The sequence below is a fragment of the Strigops habroptila genome, chromosome 21 (genome assembly GCF_004027225.2).
Source record: "Strigops habroptila isolate Jane chromosome 21, bStrHab1.2.pri, whole genome shotgun sequence".
Classification (NCBI taxonomy): domain Eukaryota; kingdom Metazoa; phylum Chordata; class Aves; order Psittaciformes; family Psittacidae; genus Strigops; species Strigops habroptila.
The window spans coordinates 2342820-2365807 of NC_044297.2; the positions used below are offsets into that span (position 1 = coordinate 2342820).

General features: G+C 58.0%; 1 protein-coding gene across 2 annotated transcripts in view; it reads left to right on the forward strand.

The window, feature by feature from the left end:
• The window catches only part of TET3 (tet methylcytosine dioxygenase 3), a 33327-nt gene extending 10339 nt beyond the window's left edge, over nucleotides 1-22988 (forward strand). For both annotated transcript variants that reach the window (XM_030509830.1, XM_030509831.1), the window contains 9 exons: nucleotides 6180-8391; nucleotides 10787-10877; nucleotides 11166-11259; nucleotides 11924-12132; nucleotides 12273-12423; nucleotides 13257-13346; nucleotides 13459-13596; nucleotides 14356-14692; nucleotides 15057-22988. In XM_030509830.1, the coding sequence (XP_030365690.1) occupies nucleotides 6180-8391; nucleotides 10787-10877; nucleotides 11166-11259; nucleotides 11924-12132; nucleotides 12273-12423; nucleotides 13257-13346; nucleotides 13459-13596; nucleotides 14356-14692; nucleotides 15057-16798 (5064 nt within the window). In that variant the 3' untranslated portion in view covers nucleotides 16799-22988. The remainder of the gene's footprint in view (nucleotides 1-6179; nucleotides 8392-10786; nucleotides 10878-11165; nucleotides 11260-11923; nucleotides 12133-12272; nucleotides 12424-13256; nucleotides 13347-13458; nucleotides 13597-14355; nucleotides 14693-15056) is intronic.

The following is a 22988-nucleotide window of genomic DNA, read 5'->3' on the forward strand; positions in this document are numbered from 1 at the left end:
CTTGGCCGCGGCAGCGTGCTTCCCAAAAGCTGCTCCAGTGGGAGCATCCGCTGGGAGCATCGCTTGCCTGGCCCCAGTGCTGAGCATCCCTGCTCCAAGCTTTCCTTCCCTGAGCGTCCCAACCCTGGATGTCTTCAACTGGACGTCCCTGCTCTGAGCATCCCCACTCCAAGCATCCCAATCCTAAACATCCCTCTGCTGGCATCCCAACCTTAAGCATCCTCTCCCCAAGAATTCCCACCTCAAGCATTCCAGCTGCGGCTCCTCCAAAAGGGAAAACACTTTCCCTGGAGATCTTCACCTGAACATCCCTGCTCCGAGAATGCCGACACTGAGCATCATCCCCATTCCAAGCATTCCAGTCCTGAACACCCCTGTCCTGAGCATCCCAACCCTGAGCATCTCCTCCCCAAATATTCCCACCTCAAGCATCCCAGCTGCGGCCTCTTCAAAAGGGAAAACCCTTTCCCTGGAGGAAATGAGGAGGATGGAGATGGGAACAAATTTTCCACCTGGAAAAAAATCCCACCTCTCACTCAGAACCTCCCGGCATTGGCTGGAGCCGGGAATGGGACTATAATCGTGTTCAACTGGTTCGTTGTATCCCAGTGGGAAGGGAAAGGGGGTGAAATAGTGGCCTTGGAGAGGGGTTATGGATACGGGGGGTCCCTGAAAATGCTCCCAGGGCTCGTGTGAAGCAAATCCAGGCTTCCCGCGGCGCAAATCAGCTCAGCTCCCTCGGCATCGGCGCTATTCCGGCTTTTCTCCGGGCTAAATGAGGACAGGAGCGAGCAGCTCAGACCCAGCGCCGGGGTCAGCTGGGGCCATGGAAACAGCTTGGAAAACAAGGCGGGAGAAGCAGCCGTGGCTGCCCGCGGCGCCGGGAAGCAGCGGGACCATGAGCCGGCGCGGTGGGTACCCCGGCCGGGGGCAGCCAGGGGCTATGGTTTGGGGCAGCGCTTGGGCTTCCCAGGCTTCCTTGAATTCCCGTTTTCAGGAGTGTTGAGCATGGATTTAGGTCCTTGCGCCGTTTGGCTCCTCTCTGGCATCCCCCCTGCCAGTACCTGGGGAGCGTGTTGGTGGTTTGGAACCGGGATGGGTGTTTTCCCCCTCTTTGGGTTAGCCCCCCCAGCATCGGGCTGTGTGTGATTCCAACAGCATTTCCTTCCCCACCAAAGCCCTTTGGTTTGTTATTGTAGGGTCTCCCGCTCTCAGGGATGCTCCGTGCTTCCCCCCGGCAGTGCCCCCCCCAACCCACTATCCCAACGGAGGATCCCCGGCGTTGTTTCCAGAGGAGGAAAACCACAAGGCGAGTGCCGGGGCTGGCCGGGCTCCACCAGCGCGGCGCGGGGCCGGCAGCCAAACTGCTTCTTGCCTCTTGGCCGGCCCGTGCCGCTGGCTGGCACCGGCACCCACTGACCTGCTGAGCACCCTGCCGTGCCCTCGCCGCAGCCCCGGCACGCCACGGGGTGGGTGTTCCCCCCCTCCTTCAGCTGCCCAGATGCCACTGGGATGGGCTCGGCATTCCCAACGGCATGGTCCAGCCTTCCTCCGCCCTCCTCCGGCTCCTCCCAAATTCTGTGCTTTGAATGGAAGTGAGTGGGTTTTGCAGCGGGATGGCCCAAACCGCTTGGCATGCGCTGAGTTGCGCTGTGCTCTGCAGCTGAACCGTTTGGCTCCTGCCAAAGGGTTTAATAAACCCCCAAAATACTTGTACAAGGGAATTTGGGGGGTCCTGGCAGGGTCAGCGGGTGGTTTTTGGAGGATGAGGGGTTTAAAACCTGTTCTCCTGTTGGCTTTGGGGGTCTGGGGGAGGCAGGATGGATGGATGGATGGATGGATGGATGGATGGATGGATGGATGGATGGATGGATGGATGGATGGATGTCCATCCTCTCATCCCCTGGTTTTTGGGTCGATGTGTATATGGGTGTATATAGCACTGTTGGGTATCCAGGGTTGCTATATGTAGGGTTGTTGGATGTATAGGTCACTGGGTATACATATATATCTATATATATGCGCACATATACACCCCCCCTATATATATATGTGTGTATATATATATAGAGCGCATTGCTGGATGGATCGGATTTGGGATTTAGGGTTATTGGATGTGTAGGTCACTGCGTGTGTACATATATAGCATTGCTGCACAGATAGGATTTGGGATTTAGGCTTGTGCAGTGTTTAGGGTTGCTGGCTATATTGGTCTGCTGGATATATGGGATTGCAGGATATGTATGTTGCTGTGGATATGCCAAGTTGCTGGGTATATAGGGTTATGCACATAGGGATATGCAGATTGGTGGATGTATAAGATTGCTGGTTATATAGGGCTGCTGGTTATATAGGGCTGCTGGCTATATAGGGTTGCTGGATATATAGGGCTGTTGACTACATAAGATTCCTGGATACATACATAGGTTGCTGAGTATATAGGGTTGCTGGATATAGATGATTGGTGGATATATAGGTTGCTGGGTATAGAGGACTGTTGACTATATAAGCTTCTTATATATATATATAAGCTTCCTGGATATGTATATATAGGTTGCTGGGTATGTAGGGTTGCTGGCTATGTAGGACTGTTAGATACCAGCTTGCTGAACACGCAGGCTGCTGGATACAAGTGTCACTATATGTCTAGGCCACCAGGACCTATAGGGCAGTGGGATCTATAGGGCCACCATCAGTGGGAGCTGCCATTCCCTTCCGGCACTACACCCATCCCTCCCCGCCGGCTCAGGCGCCGGGGTCTCCCCTTTATCCCCCCATAGTTGAGGTGCTTTTGGGGGGCCCCTGCAGCGCCGTGGGGCCCTGTCCGTGGGTCCGTCCATCCCTACGTGCGCACGGCGCCGGGGCTAATGGCTTCTCCAGCTGGTTTTGCAGGGGGCGGGGAGGGCCGGGGCTGAGGCTCCAACAACTCGTTTCTCCTTCCCACCCCGCACGGTCCCGCCGTCGCTCCGGCTTCGCCTCCCGCCCCGTGCACGTAAGTGCTGCCCTGTAAGAGCCGTGCCCAGATCCGGCACCGTTCCCCCCCCCCCCAGCACTCACCAGGGTTATAAACAGCTCCGGATCATTCCCAGGGAGCGCAGCCCAGGCTGGAATCCCTCCAAGCCGGGCTCTGCGTGTGTGGTTGTGTTTTTTGCCTTCCTTCCTTCTGTTTAAGGCATTTAAAACTGGGGAGGGGGGGTGGTGGAGATAAATAAAGAAGGAAAAAAGAGATTTAAAACCCAAATGTTTTCATCCTCAGGGGGCTTTATCCCCTTTCATAGCGTGCAGAAGGGACCGTGCAGGAGCTGAGCAGCTGAACTAACCCAAACCTTGCTTTTCTCTTTAGTTTATTTCCCTCCCCCTTCCCCAGCTTTTATTCTTTCCTGGGATGAATGGAAGGAGGTTTGGGCAGGGAGCCCTTTTTCCAAGGAAAGGAAGGATAGGTGACCGTGGCAGTGATTTGGGGATTTCTATGGATGCTGCTGGAGTGAGTCGGGATAGGGAGGGGGATTGATTTTTGGGGTCTTTCCATCTGAGGTCTTTCCATCTCCCAGCCTGTGGGGCTGGGAACAAGAGGAGCTGGATGAGAGAGCCAGGAAAAAAGGAATTTTATATATATATATAATTTCTTTTCCCTACTGATTTGAGGAAGGTTGTAGCTTTCAGATTAACCCTTTAGGAGCAGCAGGGGATGCTCGTTCCTGCCTCATCATCCCAGGGCGAACTCTTCCTGCTGGGTTGATACCCTGCTTTATGGGATGGAGCAGCCCAAGGCGCCACCCTGGCCCAGCAGCTGGTTTTTGGGGCTCCCCCTGCCCTTACCCAGCAGGTTCCCCCTCTTTGGGTAGACCCCAGGGGCTGGTGCCTGCTCCCCACCCAGAGCAAAACAGGTTTGTCATCGTTTCCCTGCGCTGGCGTCACCGTTGCAGCGCTGGGGATGCTTCAGGGCACGTCCCCAAGGTCTTGGAGGGGACTCAGGGCTTTTATCTCCCTGCCACCGTGCTCTGCTTGGGAAAAACCCTTTTGGCTGGTGAGGAGGAGGAGGATGACGGTGTAGGAAGGACGGGTGAGGCTGTTTCTTCCTTGCTTTGCAAAGGAGAGTGGAGGCGGCGTGTTGTCCCCACCCTGCCCGAGCTGTTGTTTCACCAGCACACCAAGCACTTGCTCCCCAGACCTGATGGACCGGTCCCATCGCTCCCGGCTCTGTCGCTTGGCTTTGGGATACTGCGAAGGGACCCGAGCTGGAGCCCCTCTAGAGCCCCAGCAGCACCAGGGTGAGCCCCGGGCTGGAGCAGGGTTGTGGCGCGCTGGTGCTGTGCTGCCGCGGGAGCTTTCACTCCTTGAGGAAGGGGGATTTTGGGGATGGAATCATGCTGGGAGTGGTTCCTCCTTGGTTTCGCCGCAGTCAGCACCGTGCTTATCTCCGGTGTAGAAACCTCACCCTGAAGGACACCCGTGCCAAAGGCACGGGGCTGGTGGCTGAAGGGTTAAACCTTCAGCGTGCTTGAACGCAGAGCAGTGACTTGGGCTCTCGTGGTGGCTCCGGGCTGCAGCTCCTTCCCACGAGCCGCTGCTGGCACTGTCCAGAGGCAGGAAGCTCTGCCCGCAGCTTTGTTGTGTTTTTCCCAGTGAACTCTGGCTGTATTTTTAGCTCGCAGGAAGCTCCCCCCTGGTTATCAGCAAACTGCTAAACACACAACCAGCACCCCTGGCTGCTGGAGCCACGGAGCACACAGAGACCCTCCCATCCGTGGCAAAACCCCTTGAGAGCAGGCATAGGGGTGATGGGCTCCCTGTGTGCCACCACCTCGTGGATGTCTCCAATGGTTTTGGTCTCCTCTTGGCACGCAGCCGGTGTTGTGGACGCCAGGGCTGCAGCTCGGTGTTGCCCGGGGCCCTGTGTTGATACAGACACCGGGTTATTCGAGGTGAAACGTCCCCGCGCTGCCCCTGGCACCGGCACAGCCAGCTCAGCAGCTTCCTGCCGTGCCACAGCCCCCGGTGAGGGACGGCTGCTCCTGGCCAGGATGTTTGCTTTGGGCTTGGGTCCAAGCAAAAACTCCCCTTTCCTCCCCATACCGCTTCCGTCGCTGCTGCAAACTGTGTCAGCAGAGCTGGGGATGCCCTCCTTGTCCCACATCCCGCCCTCGTCGGCGGTAATGGAAATCCCAAACTGGCCCGTGAGCAATTTCGAGAGCGGGTGGTGGGGTGGGATGTGGGTGGTGGGGTGGAAACTGGCCGTCTGCCCCCCCGAGCCGTGCTGCTCCGTGCACAGCCGGGCAAAACCCACGTGGTTGTGCCTCGTGTGGCTCATCTGTGTCTTCATCAGCTGGGTGAGAAAAAGAGATGGGGAAAGGGGGAATGAAAAACAGAATTGTAGAATCCCAGAGTGGTTTGGGTTGGAAAGGACCTTAAGATCATCCAGTTCCAACCCCCTGCCACGGGCAGGGACACCTTCCACTAGAGCAGGTTGCTCCAAGCCCCTGTGTCCAACCTGGCCTTGAACACTGCCAGGGATGGGGCAGCCACAGCTTCTCTGGGCACCCTGTGCCAGCGCCTCAGCACCCTCACAGGGAACAACTTCTGCCTTATATCCAACCTAAACCTCCGCTGTTTCAGTTTGAACCCATCAGCCCTTGTCCTATCCCTTCCGGATGAAGAGTCCCTCTCCAGCATCCTTGTAGGTCCCTAATAAACCAAGAGGGAGAAATAGGGTTAGGGCTGAGAGAACTGGGGTTGTTCAGTCTGGAGAAGAGAAGGCTCAGGGGGGACCTTATTGCTCTCTGCAACTGCCTGACAGGAGGATGGAGCCAGGAGAGGGCTGCTCTCTGCTCCCAAGGAACAAGGGATGGGACAAGAGGAAACGGCCTCAAGCTGCACCAGGGGAGGTTTAGATGGAGCTGAGGAACAATTCCTTCCCCAGAGGGTGCTCAGGCATTGGAACAGGCTGCCCAGGGCAGGGCTGGAGTCACCGTCCCTGCAAGTGTTCACAGCCCGTGTAGCCGAGGCCTCAGTGCCGTGGGTTAGTGGTGGCCTTGGCAGTGCTGGGGAACGGTTGGTCTGGATGAGCTTAAAGCTCTTTTCCAACCTGGTTGATTCCATGATTCCATGATTCTACAGGGCTGCTGACACGTGGGTCGCGGCAGTGGATGCTCACGTCTCTCCTCTCTCCCTCCTCGCAGACAGGTTCGGCGGGCGACGCGGTTGATGGACCCAGCAGAAGCCAAATGGAAGAAGGGCCAATTAATTATGTGGAAGAAAGGCGGCTGAAGGAGGGCAGCGGGCTCAGCCTGGCCAATGGGGCCCGGCCGGAGGCGGGGGGCCCGGCGCTGATGGAGCCGAGCGGCTGGTCACCGGGCCAGCTGCCCGCCACGGGGAAAGCCCACTTGGAAGACGTCAGGAACCTGGTGGCCTTTTCGGCCGTGGCCGAAGCCGTTTCCTCCTACCGGCTGCCAGCCCCGGCGTCGCCGTCGCTGCTCTATGAGAAGTTCGACTCGGAGATGAGCCGGGGCGGGCTGAGCACGGCCGATGGTGTCCCGCGAGGGGAGGACCTGCACGCCCTGAAGGCTGCCCTGGCTTTGGCGAAACACGGTGTGAAGCCCCCCAACTGCAACTGCGACGGCCCCGAGTGCCCCGACTACCTGGAATGGCTGGAGCAGAAGATCAAGACGGCTCTCGGCGAAGAGCCGGCCTCACCGCGGCCTCGCGTCACCGCCAACCCCCTGCCACCCCCCCAGGAAGGTGCTATTGACCCCCAGCCGGTGCCTGAGCCCGCCGAGCCGTGCCCGCCCGACGGCCTCCCCTTCTCTCAGAGCGCCTTGACCATCGCCAAGGAGAAGAACATCAGCCTGCAGACCGCCATAGCCATCGAAGCCCTCACGCAGCTCTCGGCCGCTCTCCCCCAGCCCGCCGGCGATGGCCAGCCCCCCCCGCCGCCACCACCGCCGCCCCCCGCTGCCCCCTTCGGCCCCGGCCCCCTCGCCCCATCAGGGGCCGTGTGGCAGCGAGGGGATGAGCCCCGTTATCCACCGGAGCCGGGAGCAGCGCCGGAGCCGTTTTTTGGTGCAGCACCTCCCCGGGGGGGCTTTGCAGCAACATGGGGGCTGGAAGCCGAGGGGGCAGCGGGGGCTGGAGACCCCATGGCAGAGCTGGAGCAGCTGCTGGGGAATGCTGACGACTACATCAAGGCAGCTTTCAAGAGACCTGAAGCAATAGCCAGCAAAGCAGCGGCACCTAAAACTGAGCCCCCCGAACGAGCACCCAGTAAAGAAGCACCGAGTGGCCCCCGTTTGCCACTGGCACCCCCGGAGCCCGATCTGCACAAGAAGACGCAGCTGGTCCTGCAGCAACATCTCCACCACAAGCGCAGCCTCTTCCTCGAGCAAAGCCTGGCAGCAGCGACGGCGGCACCCCCGGATCGGCCGAGCGGCTGGTGGGCTCCCAGCGCCCCATCCGTGCCCCCCAAGCCCTTTGAAAAGCAGGCCAAAGAGAAGAAGAAGAAAACACCACCCGAAAAGCCCCCCCCGGCCAAACCGCTCCGTAAGCAAGTGCAGATCAAGAAGGCAAAGCAGAAGGACTCGCAACCGCTCTTCCTGCCCCTCTGGCAGATCAGCCTGGAGGGGTTTCGGGCGCCCGCCGAACCCCCCGCCGAAGAGATGCAAACCGACCCGCCGCCGGCCTGCCCGCCTCAGCCTCTTGCACTACCCCTGCCCGCCGCTTGCCCCCCGCCACCAAACCCCCTGGACGGCGGCCCCCCGGCTCCCGACTCTCAGGAAAGGGGTGCCCCCGGGGGGGGCCCCCAAATTCACCCTGCGCCGGCGGGTTCAACCAGCTCTGAGGAAGTACCGGCCGCTCCCCCGCCGGCCGCCCCGGCCCCCATCATGGTGGATGATAAACTGGAAGAGCTCATCCGGCAATTTGAAGCTGAATTCGGGGAGAATTTCAACCTGCAGCCCCCCGAAACACCTGCTCCGCTCACTACTGGGGCTGCCGAGGTGCCGGGGGGGTCGGTGCCAGCCCTACAAGTGCCCCCCAACGCCACCACCGCCGCTACAAGCAGCACACCCCAAGCCGGACCCAAAAGCTTTTCGTTCTCACCGGGGAAGGGTCCGCTTTCGGAGTCCCCATTCACCGCCCGGTCCCCCAAACAGATCAAAATCGAATCTTCTGGTGCTATCACCGTGGTGTCCACCACGTGCTTTTACTCCGAGGAAAGCCAAAACCCGGACGTGGATGACACCGACGGGACCCCTACCAAGGACGAGGTGCCGCTGACGCCGACCCTCAGCGGCTTTTTGGAGTCGCCGCTGAAGTACCTGGACACGCCGACCAAAAGCCTCCTGGACACACCAGCCAAGAGGGCACAAGCAGAATTCCCAACCTGCGACTGTGTTGGTGAGTGACCGGCCGTGCCGGGCGGGTGGCGAGCCCCAAAAGGGGGGGCATTTGGAAGAGGTGGCCCTGGCTATTTGGGGGGATGCTGTGCTTGCACGGTGAAACCCCGATGGTGTGGAGCCCGCTTTGGCTTAGAGCTGTGGGATCAACTGGGATGGAAAAGACCAGAGGAGGCCCCGGAGCTGCTGCGGGGGCTGGAGCAGCTCTGCTCTGGAGCCAGGCTGAGAGAGCTGGGCTGGGGCAGCCTGGACAAGAGAAGGCTCCTGAAGGGGAGACCTTAGAGCAGCTCCAGTGCCTAAAGGGGCTCCAGGAAACCTGGAGAGGGGCTTTGGACAAGGGCCTGTAGGGACAGGACAAGGGGAATGGCTTTAACCTGCCAGAGGGGAGATTGAGATGAGCTCTGAGGCAGAAGCTCTTCCCTGTGAGGGTGCTGAGGCGCTGGCACAGGGTGCCCAGAGAAGCTGTGGCCGCCCCATCCCTGGCAGTGTTCAAGGCCAGGTTGGACACAGGGGCTTGGAGCAACCTGCTCTAGTGGAAGGTGTCCCTGCCCGTGGCAGGGGGTTGGAACTGGAGGAGCTTTAAGCTCCCTTCAACCCAAACCAATCTAGGATTGAATGATTCTATGATAAAGCACCAAAGTCCTGGTTTTTTTGGGGTGTGTTGGCATCTGTTACACTTTGCAGCAAGCGCTGGAGAGTTCCCACCCAGTCCTTGCAGTTCACCTCCATCCGAGCACAGACACTTGGATCTTTCCTCCCCAAAACACAAGACACTCTGCCCTGGGAGGAGCAGGGTGAGGATTTGGGGCATCCAACCTCAGGCTTAACCACAGGCTGCACTTTAGTCGTGGGGTTTGTGATTATTTTCTTGGAAGTGGCAGCAGGAATTACCCTGAATGGCACCAAGTGAATGAAAAGGCTTTTCTAGAGCTGCTCAAAGTTTGGAGTTTCTCCCCGCAGTGCCAGGATTTGGGTTGCTTTGCCTTTTGCAGCGTGGTTTAAGGGCTGGAACAGGAGGGATTCTCTTTCCTTTTTCCCAAGGAAAAGCTGTGGGAGAAAGCAGTGAAGTGGGAGCCGGGGTCTGGTGCTTTAGGAGGTGGCTGTGCTGTTAGAGGCTGTGCTAACCCAGCCTTGGCTGCAGGCCCTATCGATCCCTGTCTGGGCAGCTGCAGCCCAGCTGAGCCCGGCTTTCTCCTCACCCTGGATCCCAGCCAGTGAGACATGATGGGAATGGAAATGAGGGCAGGGAGGGCGGAGGGATGGAAGGACACATCAGACAGATCCGCACTGGGTGCGTCCCACCCGGCGGTGCTGGAGCATCCCTGTGCACCTGGGATTGACCCCTGGGCTTCCATGGATGCCGGGAGCATCCTTTGCTTCCCGTGTCGGCACCTTCCCTCCCTAAAAGCTCTGAGGGGTTTGCTGCTGGGGGGGGTGAGGGTTGTTGATTGCAGGACTGTAGCCCAGCATCCTTCTCCCATAGCCCAGCATCCTTCTCCCATAGCCCAGCATCCTTCTCCTGTAGCCCAGCATCCTTCTGTAGCCCCAGCATCCTTCTCCTGTAGCCCAGCATCCTTCTCCTGTAGCCCAGCATCCTTCTGTAGCCCCAGCATCCTTTTGTAGCTCAGCATCCTTTTGTAGCCCCAGCATTCTTTTGTAGCCCCAGCATCCTTCTCCTGTAGCCCAGCATCCTTCTCCTGTAGCCCAGCATCCTTCTGTAGCCCCAGCATCCTTTTGTAGCCCAGCATCCTTTGGTAGCCCCAGCATCCTTTTGTAGCCCCAGCATCCTTCTCCTGTAGCCCAGCATACTTCTGTAGCCCCAGCATCCTTCTCCTGTAGCCCAGCATCCTTCTGTAGCCCCAGCATCCTTCTCCCATAGCCCAGCAACCTTCTCCCATAGCCCAGCATCCTTCTCCTGTAGCCCAGCATCTTCCCATAGCCCAGCATCCTTCTCCTGTAGCCCAGCATCCTTCTCCCATAGCCCAGCATCCTCTCCTGTAGCTCCAGCATCCCTCCTGGCACAAATCCTCTGTTCTAGGATGGAGCCAGGGTTGCTACCAGGATGCTTGGAGGGGCTGTGGCTGCTCAGGGAGGTTTCCATGTCCCCAGAGGGGATGTGTGCTGATGGGTGCAGATGTGAGCACCCATCCCCTTGTTCCCCAACAGCATTTTAGTGTCTTCCAGAGCAGAAAACGAAGAGGATCCACCGGGCTGCTTAATGAACCCCATATGTGTCTTCCCTTCCCCGATGCTCTTAGGGGGAGATGCCACTGAGGAACCCTTGATTTTTGGTGCAAAAGTGCTCAGTTTGAGGGAATTTGGGGGTTTGGCATCTTTGGGGGCAGATAAGAGAGGTGCAAATCCCAAACTCCCTGTTCCCCTTCCTGCCTGTGCAGAGCAAATCGTGGAGAAGGACGAGGGGCCCTATTACACCCACCTGGGCTCAGGACCCACCGTGGCGTCCATCAGGGAGCTTATGGAGGAACGGTAAGGAATTGGGGGGCCCGAGGGTGAAGAAGGGACTGAGGGGTCCTGTGAGGGAAATTGGGGGTCCTGTGAAGGTGAATGGTGACTGTGAGGATGAGCAGGGGCTCTGAGGGGGTCCTGGGGGGTCTCGTGAAGGCAAGTGGCATCCTGTGAGGATGAGTGGAGACCCATGAGGGGTCCTGTCAGGGGGAATGGGGTCCTGTGAGGGGGAATGGGGTCCCATGAGGTGAGTGGGGAACTCGTGAGCATGGGGCTGGGTGAGCAAGGCTGCTGCCCATTCCCTGGCAGGTATGGAGAGAAGGGCAAGGCCATCCGCATCGAGAAGGTCATCTACACGGGGAAGGAGGGGAAGAGCTCCCGGGGCTGCCCCATCGCCAAGTGGGTGAGTACCTGTGCCTTGGATCTTGTCCCCCCCTCGGAACTCTCCCCAGGGTAATGTTCCTGCCTGTCCCCTCCCTGCCTGGGGACAAGGAGGACCCTGCCAGTGGTGGCTGCAGCAGGCAGGATGCTCCATCTGTGGCTGGCAGGATGGAAGTGAGCATGGTGGCCAACCCTGGGGAAACCCCATGGGGCTTCCCACCCTTGGCAGTGCCTGCTGCATGGCATGTCCATGCCTGCAGCCCCTGGGCCAGGCATGACCCCCAGCTGGCACCCTAGAGCCCATTGGAGTGAATGCACCCATGGAAGCTCCAACAACTCTGCCTGCCCAAATTCCCACTGCAGAAGGCAGCCAGAACCCACTTTTGGGGTTCTCCCCATAGAATCAGCCAGGTTGGAAAAGAGCTTTAAGCTCATCAAGTCCAACTGTTCCCCAGCAGTGCCAAGGCCACCACTAACCCATGGCACTGAGGGTCTTGTCTACAAGGTTTGGGAACACTTTTAGGGCCGGTGACTCCATCACTGCCCTGGGCAGCCTGTTCCAATGCCTGAGCACCCTCTGGGGAAGGAATTGTTCCTCAGCTCCATCTAAACCTCCCCTGGTGCAGCTTGAGGCCGTTAGTGGGAAGTGTTTGCTGTTGGAGTGGTCTGACCCCTCTGTTTTCCAGGTGATCCGGAGACACAACCAAGAGGAGAAGCTGCTGTGCCTGGTGCGGCACCGGGCCGGCCACCACTGCCAGAACGCCGTCATCATCATCCTGATCCTGGCCTGGGAGGGCATTCCCCGCACGCTGGGGGACACCCTGTACCAGGAGCTCACCGACACCCTCACCAAGTACGGGAACCCCACCAGCCGCCGCTGCGGCTTGAACGACGAGTAAGTCACACCGCACCGCTGGTCCCGTTGGGAATGGGATGGGAAGAGGATACGGGGGGCTTGGGGGGTTCCCTCCCTGTTTTCGGAGCTGCCATCACCACGCTGGTGGCTGATGTTCCTCCGCCGTGTCCCTCCTGCAGTCGGACCTGTGCGTGCCAAGGCAAGGACCCCAACACCTGCGGCGCTTCCTTCTCCTTCGGCTGCTCTTGGAGCATGTATTTCAATGGGTGCAAATATGCCCGGAGCAAAACTCCTCGCAAGTTCAGGCTGGTGGGAGATAATCCCAAAGAGGTGGGTGACACGGGTGGGGTTGTGGGTTTGGACCTCCTTTTACCCTCAAGTTTTGCAGGGGAGAGGCCAGAAAATAAGATTCCTTGTGGGATTTTTGATGAATTAGGGAGATCATAGAATCATGGAATGATTTGGGTTGGAAAGGAGCTCAAAGATCATCCTGTTCCAACCCCCTGCCACGGGCAGGGACACCTTCCACTAGAGCAGGTTGCTCCAAGCCCCTGTGTCCAGCCTGGCCTTGAACACTGCCAGGGATGGGGCAGCCACAGCTTCTCTGGGCACCCTGTGCCAGCGCCTCAGCACCCTCACAGGGAAGAGCTTCTGCCTTATCTCCAACCTGAACTTCCCCTGTTTCAGTTTGAACCCATCACCCTGTGTCCCATCGCTCCAGTCCCTGATGAAGGTCCTTCTCCAGCATCCTTGTAGCCCCCTTTAGATACTGGAAGCTGCTCTGAGGTCTGCACGCAGCTTCTCTTCTCCAGATGGGGAAATGGAAGCCAGCCTGGTGAAACCAGAGGACAGGCTCATGTCTTAGAACCAGGGCTTTTAGTGTGACAGCAAGTGCTGGTGTGGGGTGGCACAAATGGGTCTTCTCTAGAAACCCCAGGGAAGATGTCAGAGGGCTCGTGAGTCGAGCAAGCTGGAGCACAACAGACATTGAGAGTGGAGGCTGAATGGCCAAAATGTCACCGGGAATTTAAGCAATGTAGTTTGTGCAGTGGAGGCCATTATGGGAAGGATTGGGTGCTGTGTGGTGTGCAGGGGCTTTGTCCCCAATTCCATCCCTGCTGCCCAAACCCCTGGGTGACATCCTCCTCTTTTCCCTGCTGCAGGAAGAGTTGCTCCGGAAAAGCTTTCAGGACTTGGCCACCGAGGTTGCTCCACTTTACAAGAGGCTGGCACCACAAGCCTACCAAAACCAGGTACTGCCTCATCCCCTTTGGAACACGTCACCCAGCAGCAGGCAGAAACAGGGGCAAGGTGGTGGCACGTAGGAGATTTTGGATAACCAAATCCCTCTCCTCCTTCCCCCAGGTTACCAACGAGGACGTGGCGATCGACTGCCGGCTGGGCTTGAAGGAGGGGAGGCCATTCTCGGGGGTGACAGCCTGCATGGACTTCTGTGCTCACGCTCACAAAGATCAGCATAACCTCTACAACGGCTGCACGGTGGTAAGCAAGGGGCTGGTGGGGCTTTTTGGGATGCTCTCCCTTGTGTTTGGGATGCTGATGGGGGCTGTTGAGCCTGGAGAAGAGAAGCTGCATGGAGACCTCCGAGCAGCTTCCAGTATCTAAAGGGGGCTACAGGGATGCTGGAGAGGGACCTTCATCAGGGACTGGAGTGATAGGACAAGGGATGATGGGTTTAAAATTAAACAGGGGAGGTTCAGGTTGGAGATAAGGCAGAAGTTCTTCCCTGTGAGGGTGCTGAGGCGCTGGCACAGGGTGCCCAGAGAAGCTGTGGCTGCCCCATCCCTGGCAGTGTCCAAGGCCAGGTTGGACACAGGGGCTTGGAGCAACCTGCTCTAGTGGAAGGTGTCCCTGCCCGTGGCAGGGGGTTGGAACTGGATGATCTCAAGGTCTTTCCAACCCAAACCATTCTATGATTCATTCTGTGATTCATTCTATGATTCATTCTATGATTCTACACTCCTTTTTAAGCCACTTGGCTGTCCCCATTTGTCATCCCTGCATGACTTCAGTGGCTGCTCCTCAGTGATTTCACACCTCAAATGAAACCATTCAGGTCTGTGGGGTGCTGAAGCCACCCCAGCTGGACTAAACCACGGTGCTAGCAAGGACCATGTGTTTGGATTTGTCTGACCCACCCTAAAAGAGGTTCCTAAATGCCAGCTGGGGACCACTGTGGGCTTGGGGAGGGGATGCCAGCTTGGGTGGCTTCACATTGATGGTGTCCCGTGTGTCGCCCAGGTCTGCACGCTGACAAAGGAAGACAATCGCGTGGTGGGGAAAATCCCTGAAGATGAGCAACTGCACGTCCTCCCCCTCTACAAGATGTCCAGCACGGATGAGTTTGGCAGCGAGGAGAACCAAAACGCCAAGGTGGGCAGCGGGGCCATCCAGGTGCTCACATCCTTCCCCAGGGAGGTCCGCAAGCTGCCCGAGCCTGCCAAGTCCTGCCGGCAGAGGCAGCTGGAGGCGAGGAAAGCCGCCGCAGAGAAGAAGAAGCTGCAGAAAGAGAAGCTGATGACACCGGAGAAGATCAAGCAAGAGGCGCTCGAGCTCCCCACGCTCCAGCAGAACGCAGGTAACAGGGGCACAGGCAAAGTCCCACCACCCTGAGCTGTCTGGACCACACGTGAGGGGATGGGGATGTGGTTGGATGCTGCCATGGGGTGGTGGTCGTTGAGCTCTTGGCATGTTGGGGTGCAGGGTGGCATTTCTGTTGTGCCTGCCTGGGTTTTGCCCATGCTGCAGGGCACTGGGAAGCTCTGAGAGCGCGGATGTGAATCAGTGCCAGGGCACTGGGCGATGCTGACCTCCACGCTTGGTTGGCAGCCCCATCATCGTGGGGTTTTTGAGTCCAGCTGAGTTGTTGGGGTCCTTGTTCCCCACCAGTGGCTTCCGGGGCTGGCAGTTCACAAGGGGCTGTGTGTGTGCTGTGCCTGCAGGTATGGCGTTGAAAAGCGGGCTGCCCCCCCAGCCACTGAAACCTTCCATCAAGGTGGAGCCACCGAGCCATTACAACGCCTTCAAGTACAACGGCAACGCGGTGGTGGAGAGCTACTCGGTGCTGGGGAGCTGCCGGCCCTCCGATCCCTACAGCATGAACAGTGTTTACTCTTACCATTCCTACTATGCACAGCCCAATCTGCCTTCCGTGAACGGGTTTCACTCCAAGTTCGCGCTTCCCTCCTTCGGGTATTACGGCTTTTCCAGCAACCACGTGTTCCCCTCGCAGTTTCTCAATTACGGGGCAGCCCGTAATGCTTCGGGGAGCAACTGGGTGAGCAACGGCTATGAGAAGAAGCCTGACGTCCCGGCCCTGCAGGAGAACCTCAACCATACTTATGGGAATACCAGTTTCCCTGAGCCCATCCCGAACAGCGTCCGGAGCAAAAACCATCACCAGCGCACCTACGAGCGGGCTAACCGCTATGCCAGCCAGCAGAAGGCAGCGGCGGCGGCGGCCGGGGCGCACAGGACTAGGTCAGGCTCAGAGGAGGCCCAGCCGTTTGCACAGAACTGTTTCAGCAGCCGGCCGATCAAGCAGGAGCCTCCAGATCCTCCACCAGCCATCGAGCCCCTTCCCACCGCAGCCGCCGTGCCCGTCGCTGGGTTAACCCTGCCGACCATCCCGGCGCGCACTGCGGGACCGGAGCAGCGGTGGAGTCCCTTCAAAGCATCCCGGGGCACATCTTCTTCCCCAGAGAGGACTAACACGGCGGAGGGCTCCTGGAGCTCCTTGGGTTCTGGTGGGAGGGAGAAGCCCAGCGCCTTCGATGCTGCCGCGCGCTTGCCGCCGCCGCCGCCGGGGAAGCAGTGGCCCAACGTTGTGGTGGGAGAGGCGGCGGCAGCGGCGCGGAGCTCGGGCTTGCTGCCGAAACCATGGAGCCCCTGCAAGCTGGGGGAGGCGGCGCTGTCTGGCACGGCCACCCCGAGCCTGCTGGGGTCGTTGGGTTTTGGCTCATCCCTACCGGGGCTGCCGGGCTTCCCCGAGGAGCCGTGGGGCTCGGTGAAGGCGGAGGAGCGCAGGACGCCGGTGCCCAGCCCCGGGCTGCAGGAGAAGCCATGGGAGGCGGCGATGGGTGAGAAAGGGGCTGTAGGGGCCCGCCGGGAGAAGCCGTGGGATCCATTTGGCCTGGAGGAGGATCTGCCGGAGAAGGCGGTGAAGGAGGAGGAAGAGGAGGAGGAAGAGGAGGAGGAGGAAGAAGAGGAGGAGTGGTCGGACAGCGAGCACAACTTCCTGGATGAGAACATCGGCGGGGTGGCCGTGGCGCCGGCGCACGGCTCCATCCTCATCGAGTGCGCCCGCCGCGAGCTCCACGCCACCACCCCGCTGAAGAAACCCAACCGCTGCCACCCCACACGCATCTCCCTGGTCTTCTACCAACACAAGAACTTGAACCAGCCCAACCACGGCCTGGCGCTGTGGGAGGCCAAGATGAAGCAGTTGGCAGAGCGGGCTCGTGCCCGGCAAGAAGAGGCGGCGCGTTTGGGTCTCCCACCGGACGCCAAAGCCTTCGCCAAGAAACGCAAGTGGGGCGGCGCGTTGGCGACCGAGGCGCCCAGCAAGGAGAGGAGGGACTCGGTCCCCACGCGGCAGGCGGTGGCCATCCCCACCAACTCTGCCATCACTGTGTCCTCCTATGCTTACACCAAGGTGACGGGCCCCTACAGCCGCTGGATCTGAGACGGAGGCAACCGCCACGGCCCCATCTTACCTCAACCCTCGGCGGCGCCGGAGCCCGGCGTTGCTTCGTGGTGCTTTCTCCTCGGGCGTGGGGGAGAAGAAAAGGATTAGAAATAAAATAGATTAAAAAAAAAGAAAAAAAGAAGCAAAACACAAGAAGAACAGAGGAAAGTCAGAAAAATAAAACCACCCATCCCACAGAAAGCAAACCCAATGTCCAAACAGCGGAGCCGGCGCGGGCGCACGCCGTCAGAGGGCTGCGCTTGGCGAGGAGTTGGCAACCAGAGCAAACCTTGGTGAAACCAAAAGAGGACGGTGCTGTTTGAGGCTTTTTGGGAATCTCCTATTTATAGCTCCGTGGTTTTTTTTAATCCAGCCTCGTGCAAAGGGCCGGAGGAGTCCGTAGCGTCCTTTGGCGAAGGAGAGGTTTTTAATTCCACTTAAAAATAATGCCTATTTATTGGATTTTATTTTATTTTATTTGTTACTCCGACCACAACGACGAAGCCGATCTTCGAAAGAGAAGCCAACATGGAAAACTAAACCCAACCTTGAACGCAAATCAAATAGAACCCGATCACCAAACCAGCTTCAAGGCAAGAGGTGACCCCCTCCAGCTCCAACGCATGGGGGCTGGCGGGGTCTGGTGCTTCACCATCAGCCAGACACGCTGAAAATCCAACTCTTTTTTTGCCCAAGGACCTCAAATTACCTGTTTTTCAACTCGAGGAGCCCTTTCTTACAGCGAGGGACGTCCCGGCACGGCGCCTCTTCGCTCGGCTCCTCGCCGCCGGCGGGATCGGCTCCGCCGGGATGGATCGAGCCGGCGTCTTTCCCAACGCCGGAGACCTCAGGACACGTCCGGGCTGGGGGCTGCCGCTGCCGGGGGCTTGGACTTGGGGGGGATCCTTTGCTGATGGTCCCAGGAACGGCGGCGGCAGCTCTAAAAGGAGCCGACAGGACAAAAAAAGATCCAAAACCAGGAAACAAACCCACCCCAAGCCCAAACTGTGAATAGCTGGTGTTGCTCTTGTACATCACTGTTGCTAAAGTCTGGTGCTTTCCGTCTCCGGGGGACTTTCTCCGTGCAATCGGCTCTGGGAGGAGCGAATCCCAAGACTTGGCTGGCCAAAACCCCGCTGGTCCGCCTTCCCTGCCGGTGCCGGTGAGCACCGCCGGGGCTCGGTGCTTTATCTCTTCCCCCGGGTGCCATCCCTTCTTCCTACGGATCACCGTTCTTCCCGCAAAACCCCCTTTCCCCAAGGAACAACCCAACCAACGCCGACAACAACCGCGTGGTGCTTTTCGAACAATCTCAGTCGAAACTTCCCGCCCGTCGCCGATGCCGAAGCCGCACCGGGATGGATGGATGGATGGATGGATGGATGGATGGATGGATGGATGGTCTAGTGGAAGGTGTCCCTGCCCATGGCAGGGGGTTGGAACTGGATGATCTTAAGGTCCTTTCCAACCCAAACCGTTCTATGATTCCATGGATGGATGGATGGATGGATGGATGGATGGGCGGGCGAGGAGCTGCCCCGTGGCTCACCGGGAGGGCGGCGTGGCCGAATCCGGGTGCCGGCGTCCCCGGGGAGGTCGTTGCTTTTGCACTTTGAGGTGCCTTTTGGAGAGCCAGCGAGCCAGAGCCGACGCCGTCACCGTGCAGAAATCACCTTTGTGTTTACTGTTCCCCCTTCCTTCCTCGCGCACTGGCACAGATCAGCAGGATCTCGGTTAGAAAGCAGCCGGGTCATTTCCGTGCTCTTGATTTTAAACCTGTAAATAGGGAAAGAATTTTTTTAAAAGCACTTTCACCTAGATTTAAAAAAAAAAAAAACAAAAACAAAACAAAACGAAAGCGAAACTTAAAAAAGAGAAAAAAAGAGAAAAAAAGAACCAAGAAAAAAAACCACCACAAAAACCAACCCCAATCCCTTTTCCCCTCAACCCCCACCAACTTGAAAGCAGTTACGTTTGAAACGAGATTCTTGTGGGAGAACTGTAAATACTGGCAGAATATTTAACATGCTTCGTCCGTCCTTCAGAATTAATTCCCCCTTTTTTGTTTTTAACTTTTAACCTGTAAAGTCGCGTATATTTGACAAGGAAACTCAACGAGCTATTTACCGCTTTTCTTAGACGTACCCAATAGCATATCAGGATTGTAGGAGTCGAGGGCGAGTCAGATTTTAGGGATAACCCGCAGGCGATGCTGGTTCCCATATGTGGGGAGGGTGAAAATGGGACCGGGCTGATCCCGGCCGGCAGCGTTGGACGGGGCCGGATTCGGGTGCCGGCCCCGGTTGGCGTCGCCTGGCTGGCGTGGCGGGGGTGCCTTGTGAGCTTCGCCTGGATGGGTTTGGAATCGGGAGGAGAAGGGGGTCCGTGTAACCTGTCTAAGTCCTGCTTCCTCGGAGGGGGTTGGTTTTGGTGCAGGGATGGGGGGGATCCGGCGGGATCAACCCGGGCTTAAGCGGGGAGATGCCGGCGCCGCGGGTCGGGGAGCGAGAACTGCTGCAGTCTCACGTTTTTACACTACATAACGTCTAAACCTACCTCAAATCTCAGTCATTATAAATGAGCACGCTTCAGACTTGTACGAAAACTCAAAATCTATGCACAGCTCTTTACCCCTTGCTGCTGAGAGGCTGTTTTTTCAAGCTAAAGCTTTTCCTTTCCCCGTCCCGGCGGCCGCGCTCGTCCCACCCGTGCCGAAGCCACGGTTAAGGGGCACTCACTTCTTGGGGGGGGTGGGGGGGGCATGTTTTTAATCGCTTCGGGGTGCGATGGGGACCTAATTTTGCAGCAGGTCGTGGCCGCAATGGTGCTAGAACAACGCCCGTGGTAGAAACCTTGGGGAGAGCTGGGCTTGGGGAGCCCAAACGGGCTCCTTCCACCTCACTTTTTGGCTTTTCCAGCCACGGTGCTTCACTTTGGGCAGGAAACGGGAAGTGTTTTGGGGTCTCCCCCCCCCCCCCCCCAGTCTTGTCACTCTTGGGACAACGGGAAGGAGAAGGAAAGCAGAATCCCTGAGGTGCCTCAATTGCTGATTTTTCCTTTTAATACTGGAGTATGCTTTGTGGGCTCTATAAGGCATATTTTTATTCAATGAAATCTTGTAATCAAAACGGTGCTAATGGTGTTTTAACAAACTGTATCACGCTTCTGCCTGATTCCATCTCGCTGAGGTGCTACTAATGTATATACGAAACTCGGGAACCAAGCAAACAAAACAAAAAGCAATGTCGTGGAGAAGGAAGTTTACTTTTCCGGAGCGACAGCTCGAAGCGTGCCGGGAGCCACTTGGGTTTATGCAAACCGAGATCGGAGCCGTTCCCCTCCGGAGTGGGGCCGGGGTGCTGATGTGGTGCTTGGATGAGGTGCTCAGTTGAGGTGCTCGGCCACAGATCATGGAGGTGGTGGTTGGATGTGGTGCCTGGGCTCAGCCAGGGTGTGTGAACATGGTGCTCAACAGCGGTGCTTGGACGTGGTGCTCGAGCATGGGGCTCGGACGTGGCGTGTGGACACGGTGCTCAGCCAGCCATCGTGGATGCGGTGCTTTGGATGTGGTGCATGGACACGGTGCTTGGCCAGGGTGTATGGACATGGTGCTTGGTCATGGTGCTTGGGCACGGTGCTCAGCCATGCATCATGGACATAGCGCTCAGGCGTGGTGCTTGGACGTGGTGTGTCAACACGGTGCGTGGACAAGGTGCTCGACCACGGTGCTTGGACATGATGCGTGGACATGGTGCTCGGGCACGGTGCTCAGCCATGCGTCGTGGACATGGTGCTTGGACGTGGTGTGTCAACATGGTGCGTCGACATGGTGCTTGACCACGGTGCTTGGACATGGTGTGTGACCACAGTGCATGGACATGGTGCTTGACTACGGCGCTCGACCGCGGTGCTCCAACATGGTGTGTAGAAATGGTGCTTGGGCATGGTGCTGGGCCGCGCACCATGGACGTGGTGCTTTGGGCACGGTGCTTGGCCACGCACCATGGACATGGTGCTTGGGCACGGTGCTGTGCTGTGGTGCGTGGACACAGGATGCAAGCACAGTGCTCAACTGCGGTGCTCAGACATGGGGCGTGGGCACGGTGCTGGGGCATGGTGCTTGTCCGCGCGCCATGAACATGGTGTATGGACATGGTGCTCACCAGGGTCTGTGAACATGGTGCTCAGTCACGGTGCTTGGTTACGGTGCTCGACCGCGACGCGTGAACATGGTGCTCGACCGCGGTGCTTGGACACAGTGTGTGAACCTGGTGCTCAGGCAAGGGGTGTGAACATGGTGCTCAGCCTGGTGCATGGGGGTGCTGTGCATGGACAGTGCACGGTGCACAACCACGGTGCAAGGGCATGGCATGTGGATGCAGTGCTCCGGCACCGTGCATGACCACGGTGCTCAGCCATGGTGCTTAGATGTGGTGCTCAGTCATGGGGCTCGGGGACGGTGCTTGGGCACGGGGTACGGGCATGGTGCATGGACGTGGTGCTTGGGCATGCTCCGCACATACGGTGCTCACCCACCGTGCTCAGACACGGTGCTTGGCCGTGGTGCTTGGGCATGGTGCTTGGCACCGTGCACAGACACAGTGCTTGGCCGTGGTGCTTGGGCATGGTGCTTGGCACCGTGCACGGACACAGTGCTTGGCCATGGTGCTTGGGCATGGTGCTTGGCACCGTGCATGGACACAGTGTTTGGCCACCCTGTGCACAAACACAAGGCATGGTGCTCCCTCACCACGCACGGGCACGTGTTGGACCATGGTGCTTGGGTATGGTGCTCATCCACTGTGCACGGGTGCGATGTTTGGCCGTGGTGCTCAGGCACGGTGCTGGGCACGGCGCCCTGTGGCTGAGCACCGTGCCCCTCCACGGCGCTTGTGCACAGCCCCTGCTTACCCCACGGGACACCCCGGGGCACGTCCCCCGCTCAGCACCGCGCTTGGCACCGCGCTTGGCACCGCGCTCACCCCACAGCTCATCCTCCCCTCCCCACACCACGGTGTCCGCCCCACGGCGCCGCGCATCCCGCTTCCGCCCGGCTCTTTCTTTTCCCCCTTTTTTCCCCCCCCCCCTTTTATTTTCCATGTTTTGGGGTTTATTGGTGCTACTTCCTTCCCCTTCGGCTTCCCGTCAGCGCTGGGGCAGCAGCTCCCCCCCACGCCCCCCAACCAAGGCAAATACCTCAAACCCCCCCCAATTCCCCGAGCGAATCCGGGGCGAATCTTTCCGAAATCAGGGATCCTTCCGCAGCGGTTTCTTCCTTAATTATTATGGGTCCCCCCCCCCCCCCCCCTTTTTCCCTTTCCGCCCGGGTTTGTTCCTCATTTTTCCGCATCCTTCAGGGATTTCAAACTGCCGCAATTTCAGCCTCATTTTTAACCCCAGGAGCAACTTTTTGGGTTGATTCTTTTATTTTTTTTGGGGAGGGGGTGTCAGTTGGTTTTTCCACCACCGCTCCCCCAAACCCCCCTGGAAAAGAGGTAAGAATCCCACCACAACTCACACATCAAGCGCCATTTCTTCTTAGAGTCGGGAATTCGGTCGGAGGCGGGGAGGGATTTGGGGGGGGGGTTTTTTGGGATCACGGAGGAGGGGAGCGGGACGGCGGCAGGCGGAAGGGGGGGGGACACACATCGGGGGTGTCCCGGCGGCTCCGTAACATTCACACTTGAAGATTCCTGGTTGGGACTGTGGTTACTTGAAATGAAGTTTTGATCCGGGGTGGATCGAGGACCGGTAGATTTTATCCCCATGTCTCAAGGCAATAGGATTAATGTGTATTAAACTGTAGATACTTTTAGGACAGTAAATTTATGCTGATAATTTTATTTTGTATAATTTCCCCCCCCTTCCTCTTTATGTTTGATTTCTTTTTCCCCCCCTTTAACACCCTTTTTCCCCTTTTTCCCATGGTTCAGTAAATTTATTTTTTAGGATGCCTAAAAATGACAAATTTGGATCCTTTTTTTCCTCCCCCCTTTCCTTCCCCCCCCCGTTTTGATTTTGTTCTTTTCGTTTCATTGCTGGGTTGTTGTTTTTTTTTCTCGTTGGTTTATTTTGTAATTTGTATTTTATTCTGCGTTGCCGCGGCCGCCGGGCTGTGAAATGTATTATTCCTGATATCTTTAAAATATTGTGGGTGTTTTAATAAATTTTATATTTATTTTTTGCA